This window comes from Equus przewalskii, chromosome 9 (assembly GCF_037783145.1).
Source record: "Equus przewalskii isolate Varuska chromosome 9, EquPr2, whole genome shotgun sequence".
Lineage (NCBI taxonomy): Eukaryota > Metazoa > Chordata > Mammalia > Perissodactyla > Equidae > Equus > Equus przewalskii.
Genome location: NC_091839.1, coordinates 41901604 through 41926649, shown reverse-complemented (window position 1 = coordinate 41926649; position 25046 = coordinate 41901604). Strand labels below are relative to the sequence as shown.

Sequence of the window (25046 nt, the reverse complement as noted above, 5' to 3'; positions counted from 1 at the left end):
AGAGATGATGATGATGTCCAGACACCTGCTAGTTTAGTTGAGGTTTTCAAAGCTACGCTCTGGGAAGCTGCTGGTAATCTGCTGTGGATGGGCTCTACAGACTTTCCCTCCCATGAGCCAGATATTTCCTGCTAGGATAGTGCATGGAAACTGGAGGGCTTGTTTTCCATTATGGTTTGTTAGGTTTCTGATTTCCAGCTTCAGTGACTAAAATTCCACCAAAGTACTGGAACACCCCTGGGTATTGTAGATGCCTTAACTTTCATCCTTAAAGGTATGCTCAGAAATAGTTTGATTCAGCCAGAACAAGAACACCTGGTGTTCTTGAGATGTGGTATTTGTCAAAAACCAAAAGTTCTTTTCGGGATGTTTGGATATCTTTCTTTATAGTAGAAAGGTGTTTTCCTCATTAGGAGCTGTAAGTAAAGAGGTCTTTCGTAACAGTTCCAAGCCTCATTCAAAATAGATGGCCCCAAACAGCCCCCAAGGTACATTCTGCATGCATCTGTGACTTATTTCCTTTTCTCACCATCCCCTGAGTTAGCATGAAAAGTGTGTTTCAGCCCACCAGAAACTGGACACAGCAACCAGCCATTGTTGGAAATTTCTGCCTCACCTGCTTCAGCAGCAATGCTGCCAGAGGTGACACCACTGTCAAAAACAGGACCCTGCTTCCATGCCCCAGCAGTCTAAAGTCCTGGACACACTGCTCTTCTCAGCAAAGGCTTTCTCCCAGTCCCTGTTGATGTCATTTGCAAGCCTGGAGCCCTGGTGTCCCAGGAAAGGCTGTGGAAGACTGCTGGGCAAGAGCCCAACAGATCCAGGCCAAAATGGCAGCCGTGGCCATGCTGATGGATGGCTCAGCTCCCTCTTCATTGCCTCCCTTGATGACAGGAATCACATATAGAAAAGATTCTAACTTGGGGGAGGGGAGGGAAAGTGGCTGAGTGACAAACCTGACTTGACGCTCCAGTCCAGGAGCATGGGTATTGTGTCGTAATGATTTCTGCAGCCCTGATTGCTACAGAGCTGTACATTCTGTCTGCTAGTCCTGTGGCTCCAAGGCAGCCATTGCCCAATTCACATATGTGGGTTTTGTGCTGATGGCCACCGTTTAAATCATCACAGAGCACAGATGGTGCCTGCATTGCATCAGCATTAACTCTTCCCCATTGGCAGAGCCCATTGTGGAAACAGGAGAAATCAGAAGTGTACAATCCCTTTGGCAAAAATCTGGTTTCCATATATGCATTTATCCCAACTTACTGTACAGCCTTGGGTAACCAGTCAGCATGTCTCGGCTTCGGTTATATAGTGGTTAGTAAAGGACTTAGATGAAGGAAACTAAAGACTGTAGAAATACTATTATTACTCTTGTATAAACCATGCCCAGAAGGCAAAATCTGTAGCCTTGTTCCTTCTGTAAGCCACAGTAACACCCACTTCCATCGCAAAGGAAAGGGCTCTGCTTGAGAAGACGTTGCACATCTTTTTAGAATTTTTAGTGTTTGTGTTTCAAAAGCCCTTGAAGTGTATTATCTATTTCTTTAGCATGTCCCTATTTATTCCAGTTTTGCTACTAAAAGGAAAAATGGCAGCAGAGTTGCTCAAGTTGTCAGGGTCAGATTACCTCCCTTGGTGGCACTGGGTCGTCACGGTTACTGCAGTATTAGTGAAGTGTAAACCCACTTGCTTCCAGAGGTCAAGAAGAAAACAACATTTTTCATAAGAGACGTGTGATCTGTCAGTTCTTCAGTTTTGATTTCAGATGGAAAATATGACTTCAGTTCTTGTAGAAAAAAAATTCCCTAACTGGGTGCGACAGGTGTCTTTAGATATGTGATTGATTGTCATGTGAAACAATTCAAATTGTCTGCTTGCCTTGGCGGGCATTACTAGGGTTAGCTCGATTCACTTCAACTAATAGTGATTGAGAACCTACAGTCCACAAAGCTCATACTTTAAGCTGAAAGTGGTAGGACCAGGAGGGAGATAAATATCCTGCTAAACTCATGATACCAATTATTGCAGAAGCAAGGAGGTTTGACGCTGACATGAAAGTGTAAAGTATGTGGTGAATTGTTGGATAAACCAAAGAGAAGGGGAAGACGGAAGCAATACTTAGAGTCTTCAATGGCGATCCATCAATGACTGAAGCAGGAATAATTGAAAAATTGAATTGGAGATTATTGCCAGGGTGATAAATAGAATTTCTTAGGTAACTCAAGTAATCTAATGAGCAAAAGGACATCATATTGAAATATGACTATAAAAAAGAATTCTGCATTCAAATAAAAAATGTAACCACTGGGAAGAAAAGTGAGCAGCACAATTTATCCAGAAGTTCTGTAAGCAAGTGCAGAAGTATGAGGGCAGGGGTCCTCTGAAGAGTACTAGGAGGAGTTTAGGAGAGAGAAGAACTAAAGTGACATTGTTGTAGAAGCTCATTATGGGTTATATAGTCGGCCTGTTCCTATTCTCATTTACGCAATTAGAGTAAAGGAGAGGCATGATGCAGAACTTGACTTGTATGAATAGCTACCAGAATTCTCTTCAACTAAGAGAGGAATACCTGAGCGGTTATTGATTTGCCTTATTGGCAGTTTCACCTTCAAGAGGATAAACAGTTCGAGAGAATTGCTATTTTGGTTCTGATACTGATTAATTAAAGGGATTTGATAAGACTACGCATGAGAGAATCCTTAGAAGAAAGAGATACCGTCTTAGAGAACATGATAGTCAAAGAGGAGATTTTTCACAGTCTGAAATATTTCATGACCTTTTTTATTGTGATGAAAAAAAAACCAACGTGAAAAAGTGTACTATACTAATGTCCATCAAACATTCATCTTACTTTTAAAATATTCACATTGTTATGAAACAGATCTCCATCTTCCAAATCTGAAACTCTATATCCATTGAATAAAACTCTCCTTTTACCCCTGCCCCCAAACCCTGGAAACCAACATTCTACTTTCTGTATCTATGAATTTGGCTACTTTAAATACTTCATCTAAGTGGAATCATACAGTATTTGTCTTTTTTGTGACTGGCTTATTTCACTTAGCATAATGACCTCGAGGTTTGTCCATATTGTAGCACGTGACAAGATTTCTGTCCTTTTTAGGGCTTCACAGTATTCCATTGTATGTATATATCATATTTTGTTTATCCATTCATCCATCGATGGACACCTGGGTTGCTTCTACCTCTTGGCTATTGTGAATAGTGCTGCTATGAACATGGTGTGCAAATATCTCTTCCAGATCTTGCTTTGATTCTTTCAAATCTATACCCAGAAGTGGGATTGCTGGATCATATGGTAGTTCTATTTTTAATTTTTGAGGAATGTGCATACTCTTTTTCCATAACAGTTACCCCATTTTACAATCACACCAACAGTGCATAAGGCTTCCAATTTTTCCACATGCTTGTCAACATATGTTATTTTCTGGGTGTTTTGATAGTAGCCATCCTAGTGGGTTTGAGGTGATTTCTCATTGTGGTTTTGCTTTGCATTTCTCTGATGGTTAGTGATGTTGAGCATCTTTTCATGTGCTTGTTGGTTATTGTATATCTCCTTCGGAGAAATATCTATTCAAGCCCTTTTCCTATTTTTTAATTGGGTTATTTGACTTTTTTTATTATTGAGTTGTAGGAGTTCTTTATATATTCTGGATGTTAACCCCTTATCAGATACATGATTTGCAAATATTTTCTCTCATTCCATAAGTTACCTTTTCACTCTGTTGTGTCCTTTGATACTCAAAAGTTTTTAAGTTTGATGCTGTCCCGTTTGTCTATTTTTGCTTTTGTTGCCACATCCAAGAAATCATTGCCAAGTCTGGTATTGTGGAGCTTTTCTCCTGTTTTCTTCTAGGAGTTTTATAGTTTGGGGTTCAAGACCTATTGAAAGTAGTTTTGGGGGCTTTTGATAAGAAAAAGATCGAAATTATGCATATGCAGGGACAGGTGGCTCAGGAGAGCTAGGAATGGCCAAAACAAAGTTTAGATAAGGACTTTTTTCAACAAAGGAGGATATTTGTGCCAGCAAGTCGCTGTTTAGTTCAGGTTTTCTTTTTTTTTTTTTTTTAGTGGTAGAAAAACATGAATAACCATGAAAAGGTGTATGGAACTGCAAAAACTGTATTAAGAAAACTCAAGCCCAAAATGAGTGGAAAGCATTCAAAGAGGGCACAGGCAAGGAAAACAAATTTATGGTTCCATTTAGAGCAAGAAGATGAAGAAATTGACAGCTGCTCCTTGGGGCTGACCATTTAGTGTTGAGGATGGCGCATAGCCTAGTTACCTTCATACTGTGTAAAGGAGAATGTCCGTTAGATGGAAAAGTGAGAAAAACTTGGAGAAGGGAATGGAAACCCCATATAGAAGCCCACAAACTACAGGAAAAAAATTAGCCATGATATGCTACAACTCTTTACGGTCAAAATCGTTGAGGAATTGTGCAGCCCAGGAAAACATCAGAAGTCATCAGAATGCCATCAGATGCCATCAGAAAATGGCAACATAGTTTTCAAAAAAAAAGGAAGAAAGTGGATCTTAAACGATTTGACTGAAGAGCGGTTTGTATAATAGGAGCGATTTCTGAATATCTATACAAGTATCTACTCTTGGGTCAAAAAATCAATTCTAGAAGATTAAGATGGACACATGGCTTTTCAGGAGCACATGCTGAAAAAAGTCTCAGAGATATTCATTGACAGCACCATAAGTAATAAGTGACAATGAAATAAATCTTAATCAACATTCCTAGAAAATAGGACCTAAACTGAGGGAAGTGGTAGTTCTGTCCTCCATACCAATGACTGGAACGTTTACTCAGGGGATGTAGTCAAACTCAGGATGCTTCACGGGAGGGCACTGAGGAGGGTAGAGAGCTCGTAGCTGGTTAGGTTTCAGAGATGAGAATTTTGGCTTGATATGAAGAACCAAGGGCTGTGATGAGAGACTGAACTTCTCATCACTGGAAGCCTTAAAAACTGTTTTGTGTTTTCTACTTGAAGATCAAGTGGTTGGTGGTTGGTTTGAAATGACTGGAGGGGCTGAGGACGTAAAACCAAACCTTGACTCAAGAAAATTCTGGTCTAGGAAGATCATTGGTTTCCTGAATGGGGAGAGGGTCATTTAAAATGGAAATTAGGTAATTTTTTTAAAATCTTCTCTTTAAAAATAATTTTCTGTTGGAGGTGGTTTTTCAAATGAAACTATAAACCTAGATGCAGATTTTACTACTTCATTACCCATGAGTGGGATGCTTTTCACTTTCATTTTACACTGAAAAATGTAAAAAGTTACTACTATTTTATAGCTATTTTAGGATCTACACTTATACTGAAATTGGATTTTTAAAAAATATCCCAAGAACTTCATTATATAATCTTTCAGAAGGGAGATTTTCTGTTTTCATTGTATGCTTTTAGAGTAAATATGAATACAGTACCTTATTTTAGTGTCATATATAACTTTTGCCTGTCACTCACCTGGGAAATGAAGTGGGTGAGATGAGAGGGTAAAACCACCTCATTGAAATCAAGGTTCCACAGGAGCAAGGTGTTGCCGTTTCCCAGAAAAGACGATAGTGAATGTTCTCTTCTCTTCTCTCTTCTCATCAACCCTGAGACAACCAGAGAAATGTCTAAGAGACCATGTTAGTTGTTTAGCCCCTTGATAATTCTGAACCAATTGACACAGACGGGGGACACATTCCCTCTAAACATCAACTTTATCAGGCTACCTTTCTAATTTGGAACAAAGCTTTGGTGCCACAGGGCTCCCCACAAGAAAGGCATTTCTGCTTTGATGTCTTCCAGATTCTAAGGATTGATGCTGAGCTGAGCCTGCTAATTTATCAAATTCCTATGTGATAAAAGGGCTTCCTAGGATTTACCAAGTTTTACTGGGCAAGAGAGGGACTTAGCAATTATCTTCATTCTTCAAGAGAAACCTAGGCACTGAATCTGAATAATGTAAATAACGATCGAACCAGCTGCGAGATTCACCCTTCATCCACAGTGAAGTACCACCTCCAGTTGGCCAGACTCCTTTGGATAGAGCTATATAAAACTGAATATTTTAGAAAGTGTGGTAAAACTTAACAATAATTTGTTTCCATATGAAATGCCATTTTTCTTCTGGTTCACTCCAGAGAGACAGCAACAGGTAGGAAAGGAGCATGAGAGTTGAACTCTGCAGTCAGACGATTTGAATGAAGCCCTGGCTGACCAGCCATGTGGCTTTGGGAAAATCCCTTCACCTTTGTGGGCTTCACCTTTTTGACTTCCTTGTCTGTAAAATGGATGAGGATTGAGTCAGGGAAACAGAAACCATGCCAGGTGTTTCAAACAGAGGGAATAGAAAACAGGGAGTTGGTTACACAGGTGTTGGAAAACTGGAGGAACAGAAAGGGGAAGAATTAACCCAGTGATTAATGACTTCAGGAGGCTGCTACCACTCCTAGGACTGGAGGGGATTAAAGGGACCTGTGAGCATGGAGGAGGGGCTGAGGCCTCAGGAGCTGCACCTGTGGAGGAGATTGCCCCTTACAGACCCGTACTTGGTTTAATATTCTGTTGTCATTGTCTGGAAATTCTTCATCTCTGAACAAGAGGCCCACGTTGTCACTTTGCACTGAGCTCTGCAAATCATGTAGCCAGTGCTGGTGTTGAGGCGGAGGAGGGCAGTTGTGAACAGAGGCCCAGGAAAGGCCTCACTGAGAATCTTGGGCTGGGCCTTGGAGGAAAAGCCTGAAGGACCTCAGGAGCCCTGTGTGCTCGCCCCATTCACATCCCTCTCCCTCATCCCTAGAGGCAATCGCCATCCTGAATTTTGTAATTGTCACCTTTTTGTAGTTTTTGTCATCTATGTATGTATTCCTAAGTGACATAATTGTTCATAGATGCCTGTTTATAGCCTTTATATAAATGGAAATAGACTGTAAAAAAAAAAAAAAAAAAAGCCTGAAGGAGCTGAGGGAGCAAGCCATGCCCTTCTTTGACTTATTCTGATGAACTTCAGCTCCGCCTTCAACACGCAAGGCAAAGGTCCCCTCCTCTAGGAACGCTTACCCTGATGCCCTTAGCAGTTACTGCCCCCAGCTTGGTCTTCCCTTAGTACCCTGCAAATTAATACCTGTTACATGCTTAGATTACGTTGTCGATATTTGTGTTGAACATCTGTCTCACTGGTCACCCACTTAGCTCCTTGGAGAAGGAGACTATATATTATTCATTTTTGTAATAAGAGGAATACTAATAGTTGTTACTCAATGCCAGACCCTGTTCCAAAGGTTTTACTACAAGGCAAGCACTGGCGGTATCCCTGTCTTACAGCTGGAGAAACTGAAGCATGGAAAGATTAAATAACAGCCCAGTTCCCCAGTTGGCACATAGGAGAGCTGGGACTTGAATCCAAGAGAGGTGGTACCCAGATCTCTCCCAGTGCACAGTGATTGCCAGTACATGGTTGGTGAATGAATGAATGAATGATTAAATGAAAAATCCTAAGTGACTAAAGGACCAGATAGAGAATCTTTAGGGCAGATTTACAAATAGGAGAGGGACTTTATTTTGTGGCTGCAGACCCCAATTCAAGCCTGCCCAGGTGAGAAAAGACAACTTTGTGCTTTTAAGCCACATTCACTAGCACAGATACGATTTTGTTTAGCAAAAAAAAAACCCCACCATATGAAATTACATACTTACATGTATAAACCAGTTGAATCTTGATTTAGTTTTTGTACTGCTACTTTAGGAATAGAAACAAGATTGGTTTCTCTGGCTCTGTCTTTAACTAAAATTAATACTAAAATGACCAGAAGCTTTGTTGAAACAGTGAAGTTAATTAATTAGCAAACACATCCTGAATGTAGTTTGTTTGTTTGGCATGCTGCTTTGGAGAGAAAAGTGTGATACAGTGGATATTAACTATAGAAATGAAGATGAGAAGTGATGCCTCATAGGTAAATCAGCCTTCATTCTCCGGAATGGGACACAGTGCCACTTGGGCGTGGGAAGACAAGCGAGTTGTCACCATTGCTGTTTTCTTTATTTGACAAGTGCCTTGCTGTGCAGATACCACCCAGAGGGAGGTTCAGTGGCCTCAGTGTTTTAAAAAGCCCATCAGCATAGCTGTGTTACCTTCATCTTCCCAGCTCCAGCAGTGGATAAGAGACCCAGCTTCATCAGGGACGCATGCAGGGTATTGCTGAAGGTAAAAGGTTCCATGTTTGGTAAGGCCATCATTAAGGGACCTTAAAGAAGTCTGCCACCCCTCTCCTGGGGAGTAGTCACCATATCTCCCAATTCATCTAATCAGCCTTCTACAGAAGTGCCCAGTGCTCCAGCTTTGTGCGTATGCTGCCAGGACCAACTGAGGAGGCCTTAATCACGTGGCTTAAGTAGAGAATGCTGCTCCACGTCTCAGAACATTCCCAAACCCTGAAGGCCAGCTGCCTGATCCCTGTAACAGTCCAGAGTAGTGAAACTGTTAGAACTTTCCTACCAAAAGCTCTGTCCAGCAGCAAACTGTGCATGTCCCAAGAGAGTAAGCTCCCAGCTCTGCGAACAGCACGCAAACATGCCCTCTGCACATTGAGTTTTCATCAGTTCATCTTCCCTTCGTCAACAGCATGGAGATAATACATCAGAACGCAAGGGAACAAAGGGTTAAGGGTCACAGTTTCAGTAGGTCAAATTTTCAACACGTTATTAGCATGTGGACTTACACCATGGCACACGAGTTTGGTAGTCTGACCTGATTTCTTGTAGACGTGAAACCTAAAGGTCAGGGCCACTTTTCTTGTGTGTATCAATGGCTGAATGAGGTCATTGCCTCCTTTGGAGCAACCAGAGAGCAAGAGGGAGTACTTTTGACCTCTCCCAGGTCTTAGCCCCACTGGCACCCTCCATTCTGCCCCCAGTGTGTGATCGAGTCTCATCAATAGCACAGTGTGTGTTGCACTTTATGGAACCAGGTCATTACATATGTAAGCATGATGAAACAGTGCTCTTCAGAATGATCCATCCCAAATATTTCATTCAAAATGCAAGACTGTTATCCCAGGCGTCCCCAATGTTATATTTTGCATTTGTTTGTCATACCTTTAGGCCATTCTTGACCAGTGGGTTTTAGCCTACATATGTCTGCTTCCCTTAGAGCAGTGAAACGCAGCTCCATGAACATCAGAGAGCTGGGACTGGTTTGCTATTTCTAGTCACTTCATTCCGCTTTAACTTTATGATCATTACCTTTTTAAATAACATTTTTATGGGTCATTAGTTTTGTGGGAGATTCTCCACCTCCCATCCCCTCTTATTTTTTCCCATTATCAGAGCGTTACTTGTTAAAAACAAAAAGTAAATAACGGTGCAGACTTTGGTCACAGTTTCGTAAACATACAGCTTCATGTTAGTACCTAGATATTTGCTTTCTGAGCATAATGAGTAAGTTTAAATGACTCCTAAAAATGGAAAGACAGTGCAAGCTACTCCAGATAGGGGCTAAACCAGTATTTAGGAAGCGTCTGCCTGTTTGAACACTGGCCTGCGGTGTCATGGGCACTTGCTTCCTGTTTGGTGTATTTGGGGCTATTAGAACACGCCTGAAGTGCACCAGAGATGGGGTCCTGGGAGGGACACCTGCAGCAGCTCAGGAGGTAGCCACTGTACAGAGCAACCTTTGACCCAGAGCAGACCTAGACAGGGGAATTCATTGCACTCCAGGTGCTTCCAAGTGTTCAAGGGGTCCCCACAGACCCCAGCAGTCTCCTCTCCTGAACTTGCCTGGAGTTCTCAGTTGACACTAACCATGCACTCTTGTAACAGCTCTTCCGTCATTGACCTGCACTGTCGCTTAATAATTACCTTTTCATTGTTTATACCTCTTCTACAAGGTTAAATTGTAGGTTTCTTGAGGACAGAGCTGTCTTGTACTTATCCATTCTTCACAGCCCTTGGATTGGAATCCCAGCTCTATGACCTTAGACGAATTTCTTCACTTCCCTGCTTCTCAGTTTCCTTGTCTCCCAGTAGAGGCAGTCGTGCCTGCCTTGCAGGGCATTATGAGAGCCAGCTAGCACAGTGCTGGGCACTAGGAGGTGCTTGGTGAGTGGTAATAACTCTGACTCACTAGACAAAGCCCTGCACACAGAAGCTGAGGAAATGAGCAGAGTTGAATATGCCAAAGCAGGGTTTAAACACATGTGGAGGAAGAGCTAGTTATGGACTCGTGAAAGTTCATGATGAGGACGCCGTTTCCTCTGACCTTGGGCTTGAATGACAATTTACAACCCTATTTTTATTTACGACTCTTTCATGACCATTTGACAGTCATTTCAAGTTCATCATGTCTCCTAAGCCCAAAAGGATGGGTGATCTGATTTGGGATGTGGAGACTTTGTTGGTATCCTCAGTGCAACTCTTACATTTACACGTCAGCTCCTGCCTGAGTGGGGACGCTTTTTCCAGCTGCTTCCAGCCATGTGGCAAGTGGCAACACCCAGGACTGATTTAATGGGTAATCTAATGACTGATCCCTGGAGGTTTCTGGCTTCCTTAGGAATTTTCTTTAAAAGCAGCCATAGCAGAGCCAGCCCTGATGGCCTAGTGGTTAAAGTTTGGTGCGCTCCCCTTTGGCAGCCCAGGTTTGGTTCCAGAGCACAGAACCACACCACTCATCTGTCAGTAGCCATGCTGTGGTGGTGGCTCACATAGAAGAACTGGAAGGACCTACAACTGGAATATACAACTATGTACTGAGGCTTTGGGGAGGAAACAAAAAAAGAGAGAGGAAGATTGGCAACAGATGTTAGCTCAGGAAGAATGTTTTCTAGCAAAAAAAAAAAAAAAAACAAGCAGCCAGAATAGGGAGTGATTGAGACCAACAGCATCAAAATTAAAAAGAAATGGTGATAAGGATGAGGAAGAATGTATAAAAGACATAAATAACATTGCGTGAGTTTCCCCCATTTCCCGTATGGTGAGCACATCTGCCAAAATTCAAGATGTGTATCATCCACTCAGCAACTGGCAGATTGCCTAGGAGCGGAGTGGAAGATGCTTACTTATGGAGGGGTCGGGTCTGCCTTGATTCTGCCATTTCTCTCTTTGTAATGGAGCCATGTTACAATGAAGAAGTGGGTTGTGTGACATTCTCATCACCTTCTTTGGTTTCTTATAAATACACACTTCCTTGCCTTACACTCCCTTTTAAAGGTTCCTGGGAGGAAAGTACATAAAACAAATATAGTAGATACTGCCTTTGCTGCATCTATTACCGTCTCAGCTTAGTAGAACACAAAAGTGTAGGTCAGATGAGCTCCTTTTCAGTACTGGTACTAGGGGACAGGACAAATAAGGACTCTTGCCTACCTTTGATTGGTTGATTGATTTGGTTTGTTGGCTTACACAATGCCTTGCTCCAAAAATAATCTGAGACAACACTCACCAAACAGACTGTGTTGTCACCTTCTGTACACTGTAGTTGTATGTTAGAGGCACAGTTAGATTTATGATAATATACAAGCTTTTATCAGGTGTTAGAGACACTAAGTTAGATGCAGGGTTACAAAGAGAAATGAAGCCATCCCTGATCTGAAGGAGCTTGCTATCTTATGGTGGAAACAGACATAATGAAGTATAATAAAAGTGAAATGGCAATGATTGCCCTTCTAGAACTGTAAAGTGGGTCTAACAGTCACGTTTTTTGTTGTGGGTGGGTTTTTTTTAACTGAATATCTCGAGACTCATTATCTGACAGGGAATTTTTTTTCGTTTGGAATTTTATTTAAAGTACTTCAAAAATTTTAACAATAAAAATCCCATTCAGTGGGCCGACCAAGTGGAACAGCGGTTAAGTGCGCACGTTCCGCTCCGGTGGCCCAGGGTTCGCAGGTTCAGATCCCAGGTACGGACATGGCACCACTTGTCAAGCCATGCTGTGGTAGGTGTCCCACATATAAAGTGGAGGAAGATGGGCACGGATGTTAGCTCAGGGCCAGTCTTCCTCAGCAAAAAGAGGAGGATTGGCAGCGGATGTTAGCTCAAGGCTAATCTTCCTCAAAAAAGAAATAATAATCCCATTCAGTTATGTATCTAAGAAATTTCCCTTCATGGAAAGAATGCAGCAATATAAAATGAGTGCTGCCCTGGATAATCCAGGACATTTCCTCACTGTGGCTATGGGGGCTGAGAGGATGGTGTCACTCATCTCTCTAAGAGGTTTGCAGAGGGCTCCCAGAGGAGTTGATGTCCAAGTTGAATCTTGAACAACGGATATAAGTCCTCATGAGAGTTCTGGCTCTGTGAGCTGCAGTGAGTGTAAAACATGTGGAAGTCAGCTACAAAGCTTGCCGTGTTGTCTTGCTCTGTGCTTTCTCCTCTAGCAGATATTTTTTTTTTATCACTGCTACTATAGCTTCCAGCAAGGACCCCAGGATTGAGGCTTTCATTTGATTTGTATCCATGATTCATAGACCCGCCTCCCCTTCCTATGGGGTCAACAGTGCTTGCAAGAACCTAGAGGATGAGTGATTTTGCGTATAAGATAAGGAAGCCTGCCCTGAACACCAGCAAGTTTAACCCAGTTCCATCTAAAAAAAACAATTGGCCTTGGGCAACTTATTTCTAATTGTCTAAGTCATTCTGTGTGTGTGCATGTGTGTGCATGCGCATGTACACACAAGCTGTGCATAAATAGCACATTTCCAGTCTGTGTAAAATGTAATGATGAGCAGCACATGACAGTAGGCTTAGCCGCCTGAAGATTACCCAGGAAAGAAGGCAGTTACCTCGCAGAGCTGCTGCTAATAATTAGGGAAGAAAGAGCCCATGTCCTGTGCCACTCAGCAGCCTCAACCATTTAAATGACAGCTGGTTTGTTTAGCTCTGTAGAACCCCCATTCTTCATGGGCCGGGAGTTAATTTCTGGTCAAGAGCACTGCTTTGGATTGTCATCGTCTCTGTTAGCACTGTAAGATCAGGTATGACATGATGACTGAAAAGTCCCAACTAGAAACCATGATGAATGAGCAAAACAGGAATTGCCTTTAATGTCTCTTTTTTAATTTGTAAGTGAAGAAAAACTATTTTTGAAACCCTGTGGACTTTCAGTTTTTAACAGGGCCACATTGCCAGTTTTTCGGTTGACAAGAAAACCATAATGCTTTCTTTGGCTCGAGTGAGCGATGAGAAGTGTCACAGCACTCCTTATGTAAGAATGGCTCTCAACAGGACTGATTGTGAGGAAAATTAATAGGCTTCCCATTGTTACTGTGCTTTTTTGCCAGGATATTTCATTAGTGTAAACACTGAACCCGTTGTCATCTTGTTTAGCCACTTGACCCTGGTGATTTTCAATTCTGTGTACCGTGATGAGGTACAGCAGTGGCATGCAGGAGACAGGCACTAATTATGGGAAGCGGGATCATTGCTGACCCAGGACAAGATTAACTGCTCCTTTGCAGTCTTTATTCTGGGACATTAGCACTGTCTGGTTATCTTGCTTCAGTTGAGGGATTCAGGACAATAGCGGCGCTGATGGTAACGTCGGCAATTTCCCTGTTTGTTTTGCAGGTCACAGCCAGGGGCTTTGGGCCGCTGTTACAGTTTGCCTACACCGCCAAGCTGTTACTCAGCAGAGAAAACATCCGCGAGGTCATCCGCTGTGCCGAGTTCCTGCGCATGCACAACCTGGAGGACTCCTGCTTCAGCTTCCTGCAGACCCAGCTCCTGAACAGCGAGGATGGCCTGTTTGTGTGCCGCAAGGACACTGCGTGCCAGCGCCCACACGAGGACCATGAGAACTCCGCGGGAGAGGAAGAGGAGGAAGAGGAGGAGAGGATGGATTCAGAGACTGCCAAGATGGCTTGCCCCAGGGACCAGATGCTTCCAGACCCCATCAGCTTTGAGGCTGCTGCCATCCCAGTAGCGGAAAAGGAAGAAGTTTTGCTGCCCGAGTCCGACGTGCCGACGGACACCAAGGAGAGCTCCGAAAAGAACGCGTTAACGCAGTACCCCAGATACAAGAAATACCAGCTTGCATGTACCAAGAATGTCTACAATGCATCATCACACAGTACCTCAGGTTTTGCAAGCACATTCAGTGAAGATAACTCTGGCAGCAGCCTCAAGCCGGGGCTTGCCATGGGGCAGATTAAAAGTGAGCCACCCAGTGAAGAGAACGAGGAAGAGAGCATCACGCTCTGCCTGTCCGGAGATGAGCCTGACGTCAAGGACAGACCGGGGGATGTCGAAATGGACCGGAAACAGCCCAGCCCCGCCCCTGACCCCGCCCCGCCTGCCGGGCCCGCCTGCCTGGAGAGAGCCCGGAGCGTGTCCTCTCCCTCCTGTCTAAGGTCTCTGTTCAGCATAACAAAAAGTGTGGAGTTGTCTGGCCTGCCCGGTACATCTCAGCAGCACTTTGCCAGGAGTTCAGCGTGCCCTTTTGACAAGGGCATCACTCAGGGTGACCTTAAAAGTGACTACGCCCCTTTTCCGGGGAATTATGGACAGCCCCACATGGGCCAGAAGGACTCGTCCAACTTCACCATGGGGTCGCCCCTCAAGGGGCCTGGGTTGGAGGCTCTCTGTAAACAGGAAGGAGAGCTGGACCGGAGAAGTGTGATCTTCTCCTCGAGTACTTGTGACCAAGTGAGCACTTCAGTGCATTCGTATTCTGGGGTAAGCAGTTTGGACAAAGACCTCTCTGAGCCGGTGCCAAAGGGTCTGTGGGTGGGGGCTGGCCAGACCCTCCCCAGCTCACAGGCCTACCCCCACGGTGGGCTGATGGCTGACCACTTGCCAGGAAGGATGCGGCCCAACACTAGCTGCCCGGTGCCAATCAAAGTCTGCCCTCGCTCGCCCCCCTTGGAGACCAGGACCAGGACTTCCAGCTCCTGCTCCTCCTATTCTTACGCAGAGGACGGCAGCGGGGGCTCGCCCTGCAGCCTCCCTCTCTGTGAGTTCTCCTCCTCGCCCTGCTCCCAGGGAGCCAGATTCCTTGCCACAGAACATCAGGAACCAGGCCTGATGGCAGATGGAATGTACAACCAAGTTCGACCCCAAATTAAATGTGAGCAGTCTTACGGAACCAACTCCAGCGACGAATCCGGATCGTTCTCGGAAGCAGACAGTGAGTCGTGTCCTGTGCAGGACAGGGGCCAGGAGGTAGGGAACCCACATAAATTCAAGCATGTGACCCACTCTCTCAGTCCTTTATCTGGACTCTCCCTTCCCCCCACCACTCCTAATCTGTTCTCATTTGCCAAGATTAAAGGTTACAGGAACAGACTGCCTCCCCCAGCCATGGAGGCAGGATGCTTCAAGGTGATTCCAAATTAACCACTTTCGTCCTAGAAGGCACATGATATTTGATCTAGATTTCGATGCTCAACAAGCAGAGGGAAGCTGCTTAGTGAAAAAAGTAAGTCTAATGCATGAAATGCTCAGGTACCTCAGATCCGCCCCCAACCCCGTCCTCTTTCTCCTCCATCCGCTTTGAAAGGAGTCATCACCCTCATCCTTGCTCCTCGCCCCTTCAGCGTGAAGGAAAATGTAGAATCAATTCAAAATTGATTGATTGACAGTAGATAGCCCCAGACTAAACAGGTGCTCTCCCAGCACCCTCTAAGTTTTCCTTGTCAACAGGAGACCCTGGGGCCATCCCTTGTCCAGTGCGATGCAGATGATGGACAGCTCACCATCCATCCTGGTCCCAGGGTCACTGCAGAGGCACCTTAGTCAGTCACACGTAACTGCATGATGTATCATTTCCCAAGCTCCCCACAAACAGTGCAAATTCATTTTGAGGAGTAGTGGGTTTGCATAGCGGTTTCTGTCCACCCTGACAGTAAAGTGCTTTATAGATAAAAATTCCCAAAGGCTCCATCCGTGTCTTACCAATGCTGGGAGAGGGGGCAGGAGCAACACCAGCCACATTGTGAGCAAGACTCACATGGCTAAGGAGAGAAAAGAATGGATGCCCCGTGTGTTCCACCCTCCCCCTGTGACATGAGAGGCACCTGGAAAGGTCTGAGGGAGTCTGTGTCGTGATCTGGCACCGTCTTGCTGATTGATGAGGAACCAACTTGAGACTGTCACCTGTGTCTCAGACCTGCGTCAGGAGCAGGAGTGAGCAAACCCATGGTGAGGTCCCTCCTCAGAGGTGCTTACCCAAAAAACACAGGAGGAACTGAAGCGTGGTCTGCATTAAGCCAGTCCCTCAGTGCATCTGAGCTCCCTGAATGTTAGCCTCCAGTAAAGCAGGGATGTTAACCCAACCAGACAGCAGAAATGCCACGTGGGGTGAGGTGGCTTTGCACAGAGCCACGTGCGGTTTATTCATCCTCTGCAAGACTGGCAAGAAGCACATGAGGTTTTAGTTTGGGCATGTTTTGAAAATAGATTCCAAAGCTCCCTGTGCCAGCTGCAGAAATGCCCCATGGTCACTTCCTCCTCCTTGCTAGCTAGCTCTTCTGTACTGCCTGGCAAAAATGGAGAAATACAGAAACATACTGAAAGGATTTAATTTAGCCAAAAGACATTATAAAGGAAATTTGAATGGGAACTATTGAATACACCATATCCCCTCTGGTTTGGGGTGGAGGGTTGTGCCCAATGCCACAAGCCAGAGTCACATCTGTGTCCCTGCCCTGAGAGGATTGAGGTTTTGTGAAAACAGTAAAAGGTTGTGCTCTCTCCTTCCTTACTCTTTTCTTTCGCTCTGATCACAACTATTGTGAGGTTTTCTTTTTTTGCCTGAACGTGTTCATGAGCATCCCTGATGGAGAAGCCTAGTCACTGGTCCAGTTCATCTGCATAATGGTGTGTCTTGCCAAGGATTGGTGTCTCAAGAAAAGGACAAATGTCTCCGAGTCTTTGTTTTTCTGTCTCTCCCTTAAGAGGAGCCCCACAATTTCGCTAAAGGGGTTGTGTTTTTATGACATTTGCGTATGTTCAAGGAACATACGTTCAAGGAACTGTCAGTTTCAGATAATTCTCCTTTTGTTTCTCTAACATCCCAAAAGAGAGCTTAAAGTCACTTCTTGGAACTAAATGCCACCAACAAGAGCGCATGTGTTTTTCCTGCGTTCAGGCTATGTCACTTGTCTACCTTAGAACTTTTTCTAAGTGAAACAGTTAAAAGGAGGACTCATTCAACCCGTAAAATAGTCATGAACAGAACTCATTCCCCTCAAAAAATACCACTGCTTTAAAAAATATTTTTATTTTTACTTTTCAAAAAGAAAAGTCTTCTTTTCATTTCTAAAAAGTGAAAGAAGAGACATTTAGCAAAGCTCTCCACCTTTTCAGGAATCACACTTAGCCCCTCTTGGTAGTACATTTTGGGCAAGATTGTTGTAATAAACCTAAGGTTGTTCCCAATTTGACATTTTAGTGTTCCTAGTAGAAGAGATTAGGTTTTCCAAGAATTGTCTCAGGGGCTGGCGCCATGGCCTAGTGGTTAAGTTTGGCGTGCTCCACTTCAGTGGCCTGGGTTCCACTCCTGGGTGCAGACCTACACCACTTGTCAGTGGCCATGTTGTGGTGACGACCCACATACAAAATAGAGGAAGACTGGCACAGATGTTAGCTCAGGGCTAATCATCCTCAGCAAAACAATAAATAAATAAAATTTTTAAAAAGAACTGTCTCAGGGACTCGACCTGACTGCTCCTCTTTGAGTTAATAACTTGCTTTCAAGAGTTACTTTGACCCTGGTGGAAGGGTTGTCCTCAGTTATAACCTTGAAGGCAAATCCTTCACAAGATGAATCATAACTTGTTTTCCTGAACTGATCCAGAAGAAGCAACATCTATGGGGCTCATTCTGCCCCAGTCTGCTCTGGTATAAGGTCCAGGTGACTTCTCTTCCAAGCAAACCCCAAGGAGACACCAGAGTCAGAAACCAAAGAAAGAGTTCTCACCCCTGGCAAGCCACCAGCCCATCACTTCCGACTGACGAGCCCACGCTCCTTCCCACTGCGTCTTCCTCCACCTCTGTAGGGAGCCAAAATGTTAGGTCAGGAGCAAAGTGTTAGTGTATAAGATGTTCTAGTTATCTGTAAGATGTTCTCGTTATACCCCGTTAACTCTCCCATCTCAACATTGACTTCTCTCATCCTTTTTAACTATTCCCCAGCTTTGAAGAAAGCTTCAAGGAGCACAGTATTGTCCTTTATCAACCATCAGCTTTCTAAAATTACTTTCTTTTTTTAAGTAATCAAACACAGCATACCTATCCCCTGACATACCAAATGTAACAGGCTTTCTCTGTGCCTACAACAGTATGCAAACATCTATTCACATCTCTGGGGGTTTGGGTTTTATTGTGAAGGCATTTACTGTATAATTACTCAGCAACTAGCTTTTTTCCCCGTAGCTATCTGCTGTGCCCATGCCTCTAAGTCAATCACGTAGGGCTCACGGCTGCTTCTTTAATATCCACGGGTCCCGTGTCACAGTTTGTTCAGCTATCAACTATCAACAGCCATTCCAGTTGCTTCCATTTCTTCCTGCTAATAAACATGGCTGCAGTAATCATTCTTGGGAACACATTTAGCAGTGGTGCTTTTATTTTTGTGGGCCAGAGCCCCCTAAATGGGTTCAAGATTATGCTAACGTGTTAAATAACTGCCTTACTACTTTCAAAAAGGTTGTAGCAATTCACATATCCTCAACAATTTATGAGAGTCCATTTCCCCCTGTTCCTACTAGTTAGTACCAGTTGTTCCCAGTCCTTTTGATTTTTGCCCATCTGATGGGCCAAAAATGATGACTACTAATGAGGTTGACATCTTTTCTTCTGTATATTTGCCATTTATATTTCCTTTCCTGTAACTAGCCAGTTTACATCTTTGCCCATTTTTCTTTTGTGTTGTTTGACTTTAATCAATTTATAGGAAACTTAATCTTAAATATAGGACTGTTAACCCTTTCTTGTAAACATTGACCATATTTTCTCCTAGTCTGTTTTTTTATTTATAGTATCTCTTTCCGTATAGAAAAATTTAAGTTTTATGTAATCAAGTTATCAGTCTTTTTCATTATGACTTCTGGGTTTGCTGTGTTACTTAAAAAGTCAACTTGGGGAATTTCTTCTTACCTCCAATGATGAAAAAATGAACGTGTCCTATTAAGTGAAAAAAGTAACAAAAACAGTATGCATAACAAAGTCCTAGTTTACTTCATAAATAAAGATATTATAAATAATAAAGCCAGTAAAGAAAATGAGATAAAAATAGGAGGCAAAGTTAGAGAGAGAGAATATTGAGAAAGTTTCATTTCTATGTATTTTTGTAATGTTTTAATTTTATATATGAGTGTCTTACACAGGTTCTTTTTTTAATTGAGATATAATTCACATACCATAAAACTCACCCTGTTAAAGTGAACAATCTAGTGGTTTTTAATGCTTCACAAAGTTGTATGACCATCACCACTGTCTAATTCCAGAACATTTTCATCACCTCAAGAAGAAACCCCATATCCATTGGCAGTCACTCCTCATTGCCCCATCTCCTTAACCCCAGGCAACCACTAATCTACCTTCTGTCTCTATAGATTTGCCTGTTCTGGATAATTCATTTTAATGGAATCTTACAATATGTGGCCTTTTGTGTCTGGCTCCTGTCACTGAGCATAATGTTTTCAAGGTTTATCCTTGCCATCGATGTACCCACTGGGTACATTATCATGTATCAGTTCTCCACTCCTTTTTATTGCTGAATAATATTCCGCTGTGTGGATATACCACATTTTGTTGATCCATTCATCAGTTGAGGGACATTTGGGTTATTTCCACTTTTAGCTGTTATCAATAATGCTGCTGTGAGCATTTGTGTACAAGTTCTTCATAGACATATGGTTTCAATTCTCTTCATTATCTACCTGGGAGTGGAATTGCTGAATCATATGACAACTCTATGTTTAACCTTTTAAGGTGCTACCAAACTGTTTTTTAGGGTAACTGCACCATTTTATTTTCCCACCAGCAGTGTATAAGGGATTCAGTTTCTCCACATCCTCACCAAGACTGGTTACTGTACATTTTTTTTTTACCATAGCCATTCTAGTGGGTGTGAAGTGCTATCTCATTGTGGTTTACAGGTTCGGTTTTAAAATTTGAAAACTATAGAAAAGTCACAAGCATTTTCCAAGTAGTAAGCTTCTTAGTGAGAAGGTTTTGTACCACAACATTTCTAATTAATTGTGGGTTTTAGAAAAGAAGCACTAGAAAGACATATATTTGCACAGCTAAAAGTATTGATTAGTTGGACTTGGTTAATTAACATGTTTCATGTCGACATGGATATAAGTGTGAAAGCAAATATGTGTATACATGTGTGTTGTGTGGGGCGGGGGGAGCAGAGAGAAATGAGGTCCAGAACAAACACTGAAATGTTAGAGAGGAGCCGTGTCTGACTCTAACGCTTCCAACCAAATGCTGGCTTCCAGACATATGTAGAATTTTTACAATCATTTTTGTGGTTTGTTAAATCAGGCGTCTTTTTAAAAGTGTCTGTAATTTGATCTGGTTAATAAAAGGAAAACCTTGCTGGGCAGCATAGAAGTCAGCCGTATTTCTAATTAAAACAATGTGTCATGTTGTCTAGAAAGATGTTAGCATCTGGAATTCAAAGCGTACTGTATGTCTAGAAGGAGAAACCATGTGATAAAGAAAGATCAGGCTGATAAACAGAAATGATAGCTAACACTTCACATCCATAAGGCAATTCAGACTTCCAAAAGGCTTTCTCCATCTATTATCCAATTTTATTCTTCATGGCGACCCTATATGCCAAGTAGGGTGGGCATTATCTCCCTCTGACCCACACATCCTTGAACAACTTCAGGACGGAGAAACAACAGACCTGCCTGAGATCACACAGCTAATTAATTGCAGTATCACAGCTAAATCCCAGGTGTCCTGTGTTTGTTCCAGAAACTGGACCATGAGCATAGAAAATAGAAGGACAATTGTACAGGAAACACTTCGTAGACCGGGAGGCAAGATTTTGTCATTGGCATCTATCTGCCTAGCACTGAGCTGGCTATCCCCGTTCCAGCAGCACTGGAATCATCAGCCCAGTGACATCTTGCTTTCTCCCCTGCCCGCTTACAGAGATCTGAGTGTCTTGTAAGAGCATAGGTGTTAAAGGCTTTGGAGAGTTGACTGCACTACCACAGCTCAGGGTACTGAGTTATGATCCAATTCTTCCAGCCTCTGTTCAACATCTGGTAGTAAAACCAAGAAAGAAGATAGGAAGGAAGGTTCACAGACCTGCTTCCACTGGGATTTCTAGAGGAAATAGATGCTTTTTTTCTGCAACATTTACGTCCCTGTCTTGCTTCTGCAGTAACCCCATCCAGCAAATCAGCAACACCAGGCATGTGAGGTGGGCTCAGAGGCCTGGTGAGGGGAGGTGGCTGTAGTCCATCTGGTTACCACCCTGTAAACACATGCAGAGAAAACACAGATCTCAGGGAAGCCCACCAGAGCAAGAGAGTCATTGTTTGTGGGGGAATACTTTTCCCCTCTTTTGCCTCATATTTGAATTTTCTGCAAGGAGTTATATTTCTCATATAATTTTTTAAGGGCTATTTTTGTTTAACTAGTAGAGAGGGGATGTGGTTTTGGCCACAGAACCGGGGTGGTGGTTGGCAGGGGAGAGAAGTGGAACAGCTGATTTATGCCTGGTGAGAAGGAAGGGCTGGCACCCCAGGGGCCGGCCAGTGGCATCCCCTGGTCAGGCCCTCGAGGAGGAATATTGAAGTTTCATTGACCCTTCAGGTGTCACAGCTTCCTCCCACCTTTTGCCAGCTCCTGGGGCCTGAGGTCCCTCGGCCCACTGCAGGGACCACTCATTTCACTGACTGCTCAAGAGCCAGAGCCCCCGATGGTCTGGCCCCCTTTGGTCACTGCTCAGGAGGCCAGCGCAGGTCCTGCTCCTCCTCTTGTGCTCCAGAGGGAAGAGAAGAGTGAGCACTGTGGCACTGGGTAGAGTCAGCAGGAACGGATTATGCGAGCTGTAATGCCCACACAGGGGCCCCGTTTGGCCCTGGCCTTGCTAACTCAGCAGCTGCCCCTGACTCTCCGAGTCTCTGCTGAGAACCAAAGAGAGGGCAGCCCCTGTGTGGCCACCCCGAGCCTAAGGAGAAATCAGTGCCCTCCATCCCAGGCCCTTCCCCTTCTCCGCAGCCTGCTTAGCCTACATGCCTTCCATGCTTAGCCTTATCTGTGTGTGGTCAGCTGAATATAGCTGCCAGCCGGCTGGCACTTAAGCCAGGTGATGGTGGCAGTTGGCAGGACTCCTCATCTTATCAAGTTGGGTGTTCTGCACTATTTATGAGGGTCTGGTGAATGAAAACCAGACCGCTGCTGAGAAGCAAAATCCTGGAAGAATAGGTGTGTGCAGGGACAGTAAATAAGATGGTAAGCCCTATTGGGCCTATTTGGGTTGTAAGAATTCACCAGAAGAAAGGGAGAGGGCATTAACCTTCTCATTGTGTCTCAGCTTTCCAAGGCCAAGTCTCATTAGCTGACTTCTTTTTTTTTTTTTTTTTTTGAGGAAGATTCGCCCTGAGCTAACATCTGTGCCAGTCTTCCTCTGTTTTTTAGTGTGTGGGCCACCAGCACAGCATGGGCACTAACAGAGTGCTGTAGGTCCATGCCAGAGAACCAAACCCAGGCTGCCAAAGCAGAGCGTGCTGAACTTAAACACTAGGCCACTGGGGCTTGCCCCTCATTAGCTGACTTTTGAGCCCCATTTGGGGAGTGTTTGGGTGCCTCCAAGCCTGAGAATGGAATATTCTCCCAGCCCCAGGAGGGGGGTCTGTGGCTGCTGTTTATCTCCAGGGAAGATGCCCGTTGGCTTGGAACTTACTACTCTGAAAATAGCAAACAGCTGTGGTGAAGTTACCGCCGTGACTTTCCAAGAACACTCCTAGGACTGCCCTCTTGGTCGTCCATGCCACTTCTCCCTGGCTAGAGGGCAAACAGAGCCTTTTCAAAAGAAACAAGAGTGGTTGGGTTTTGTTTTTTTTCACATGGAAGAAAATCTGTAGCTGACTATTTTCTTTTCCTTTGACCTCCTTAAAAAGCAGCTGGAGTTGCAACAGCTCTGCTGAAATTTTCTATGGCCTTTTGCTTCAAGGACTTTGAAACTAGCGTTGCTGATTTTTCCTCTTTCCTGTCAACCTCTGTCCTGTTTCCCTGGTCTCTCATATTCACTGTCTGGATGATTTTAAGTACAATAGCTCTTGGTGTAGAAGGCCTTTTGACTTTCCCTGTGGCCTGAACTCTAGGTATATATTCTTTCTGGAAATAAGCACAAGTTAGAGCAGAAGCGAACTGCTTTGTTGTCAGCAGAGGGGGAGATCCACAAGGCCCAGAAGAGCTGCAGACAAGGCTTCTGCCCGGAGTGGAGACATCCGTGTCCCCAGCAGACAGACCTCTGTGTCATTTAGGTTCCGTCCAGGATCTGAGTGTCTGTTTGTTATCCAAAGGGTATAAAAGGGAAATCAAACATTCTTTCATATCATCATAAGCCCTGTACAAACACGGCTCTGTGGACTAAGCCCTCTCCCGGCCCATAACAAGGAGCTGTTTGTGCTGGCGGCCCATCTTCCGCAGTCGGAGCAGGGCTGAGCGGAGAGTGGGGTCATGTGCACTGCTGCAGTTTTGCTATCTTGGGCCTAGATTTTGCAGGTGTCATGGGACAGAGTTCACCATATGGAAGCTGAATCAGAGCACCCATTGGGAGCCTGCAGCAAATGCCCCAACCAGCAGGCTCTGAGCTCTGAAGCAATCTGACAGAGCAATTGCACCCACCCACAGAAAATCAAATGATCACTTAGCATGATTGCCTTTGTGCCTGGGGATTAACTAGCCACAAATGCTGGGATCTGGACTCACGTCTGCCGACCTCTGATGCCACCAAAGAAAAAGCCTGAGGTCAGGAGAAAATACCTTCGTCTCCCTGCCCTGAACCACACAGACAGAACACTGCAGCTTCTGAATATTAACAAGGGGTTGGTTTCTTTACCCAAAAGTATTTTGATGAAACCAGACCCGCCCATCGTTTTTCTGATTACTCAAGTTCACTTGAGTCTGTTTATTCAGTCTTCTTGAGCTGTGCTGTCCAATACAGTCACCACACGCCACATGTGGCTGTTGAGCCCTGTAAATGTGGCTGGTCTCAATTGTGATGTGCTGGAAGTGTAAAATATGCCTGAGATTTTGAAAATTGAGTGCCCCCCAAAAAGTAAAACATCGCAGTGATTTTTGTATCAATTACATGTTGAAAATATTTTGGATCTATTGCATTAAACTAAATATATTATTAAAATTAATTTCACCTGTTTCTTTTCACTTCTTTTAACGTGGCTACTAGAAAATGTAAAAGCACGTACACAGCTCGCGTTGTTTGCATTGGACAGCGCTGGGCGGGCGCTGGAAGGAAGTTTGGGGTTACAGTGCCATCTGCTGGGCCATCGAAAGTAGACACTACTGTAAGCACGATTGAAGCGATCTGAGCTAGGAGACACTGCATCCCTTGGCCAAGCAACACACAACCTTCCTCCTCCAGGAGCTCCTGAAACAGAACCAGAACTGAGCCCTGAAATCCCTGCGTCATCACTGAGAGTCTTGGAGGGGGTGGTGGCCAACTGCTGGAAGGTGCAGGCCTGTGTTCTCGTCATTCTGTCACCTCATGGGTGCTGAGGAGGCTCTAGACGGTTGCAGTTCTTTTCTTAAGAAATATTTCAAACCACCACGGGGTTGTAAGCAAGCATTTAGCAGAATATGAGGACAGAGATCCATCCCATCAGAGGCCAGTGTCCTCTCTTTGGATAAAGCTTTATGCCTTGATTTGTCAAGAGTTTGAAAGTAGGAATCTTGCTGATAATGTTATTATGCATCAGTTATCTATGGCTACATAACAGATCACCCCAAAACTTCATGGCTTAAAACAACAGTAATCATTTAGCATCTCTCCCCGTTTCTGTGGCTCGGGAATTCAGGAGTGGCCCA

General features: G+C 44.1%; 1 protein-coding gene across 6 annotated transcripts in view; it reads left to right on the top strand.

The window, feature by feature from the left end:
- The window catches only part of BACH2 (BTB domain and CNC homolog 2), a 330646-nt gene that overhangs the window by 297145 nt on the left and 8455 nt on the right, over positions 1-25046 (top strand). For all 6 annotated transcript variants that reach the window (XM_070559166.1, XM_070559168.1, XM_070559165.1 and 3 more), the window contains one exon: positions 13590-15182. In XM_070559166.1, coding sequence (XP_070415267.1) covers positions 13590-15182 — 1593 coding nt within the window. The remainder of the gene's footprint in view (positions 1-13589; positions 15183-25046) is intronic.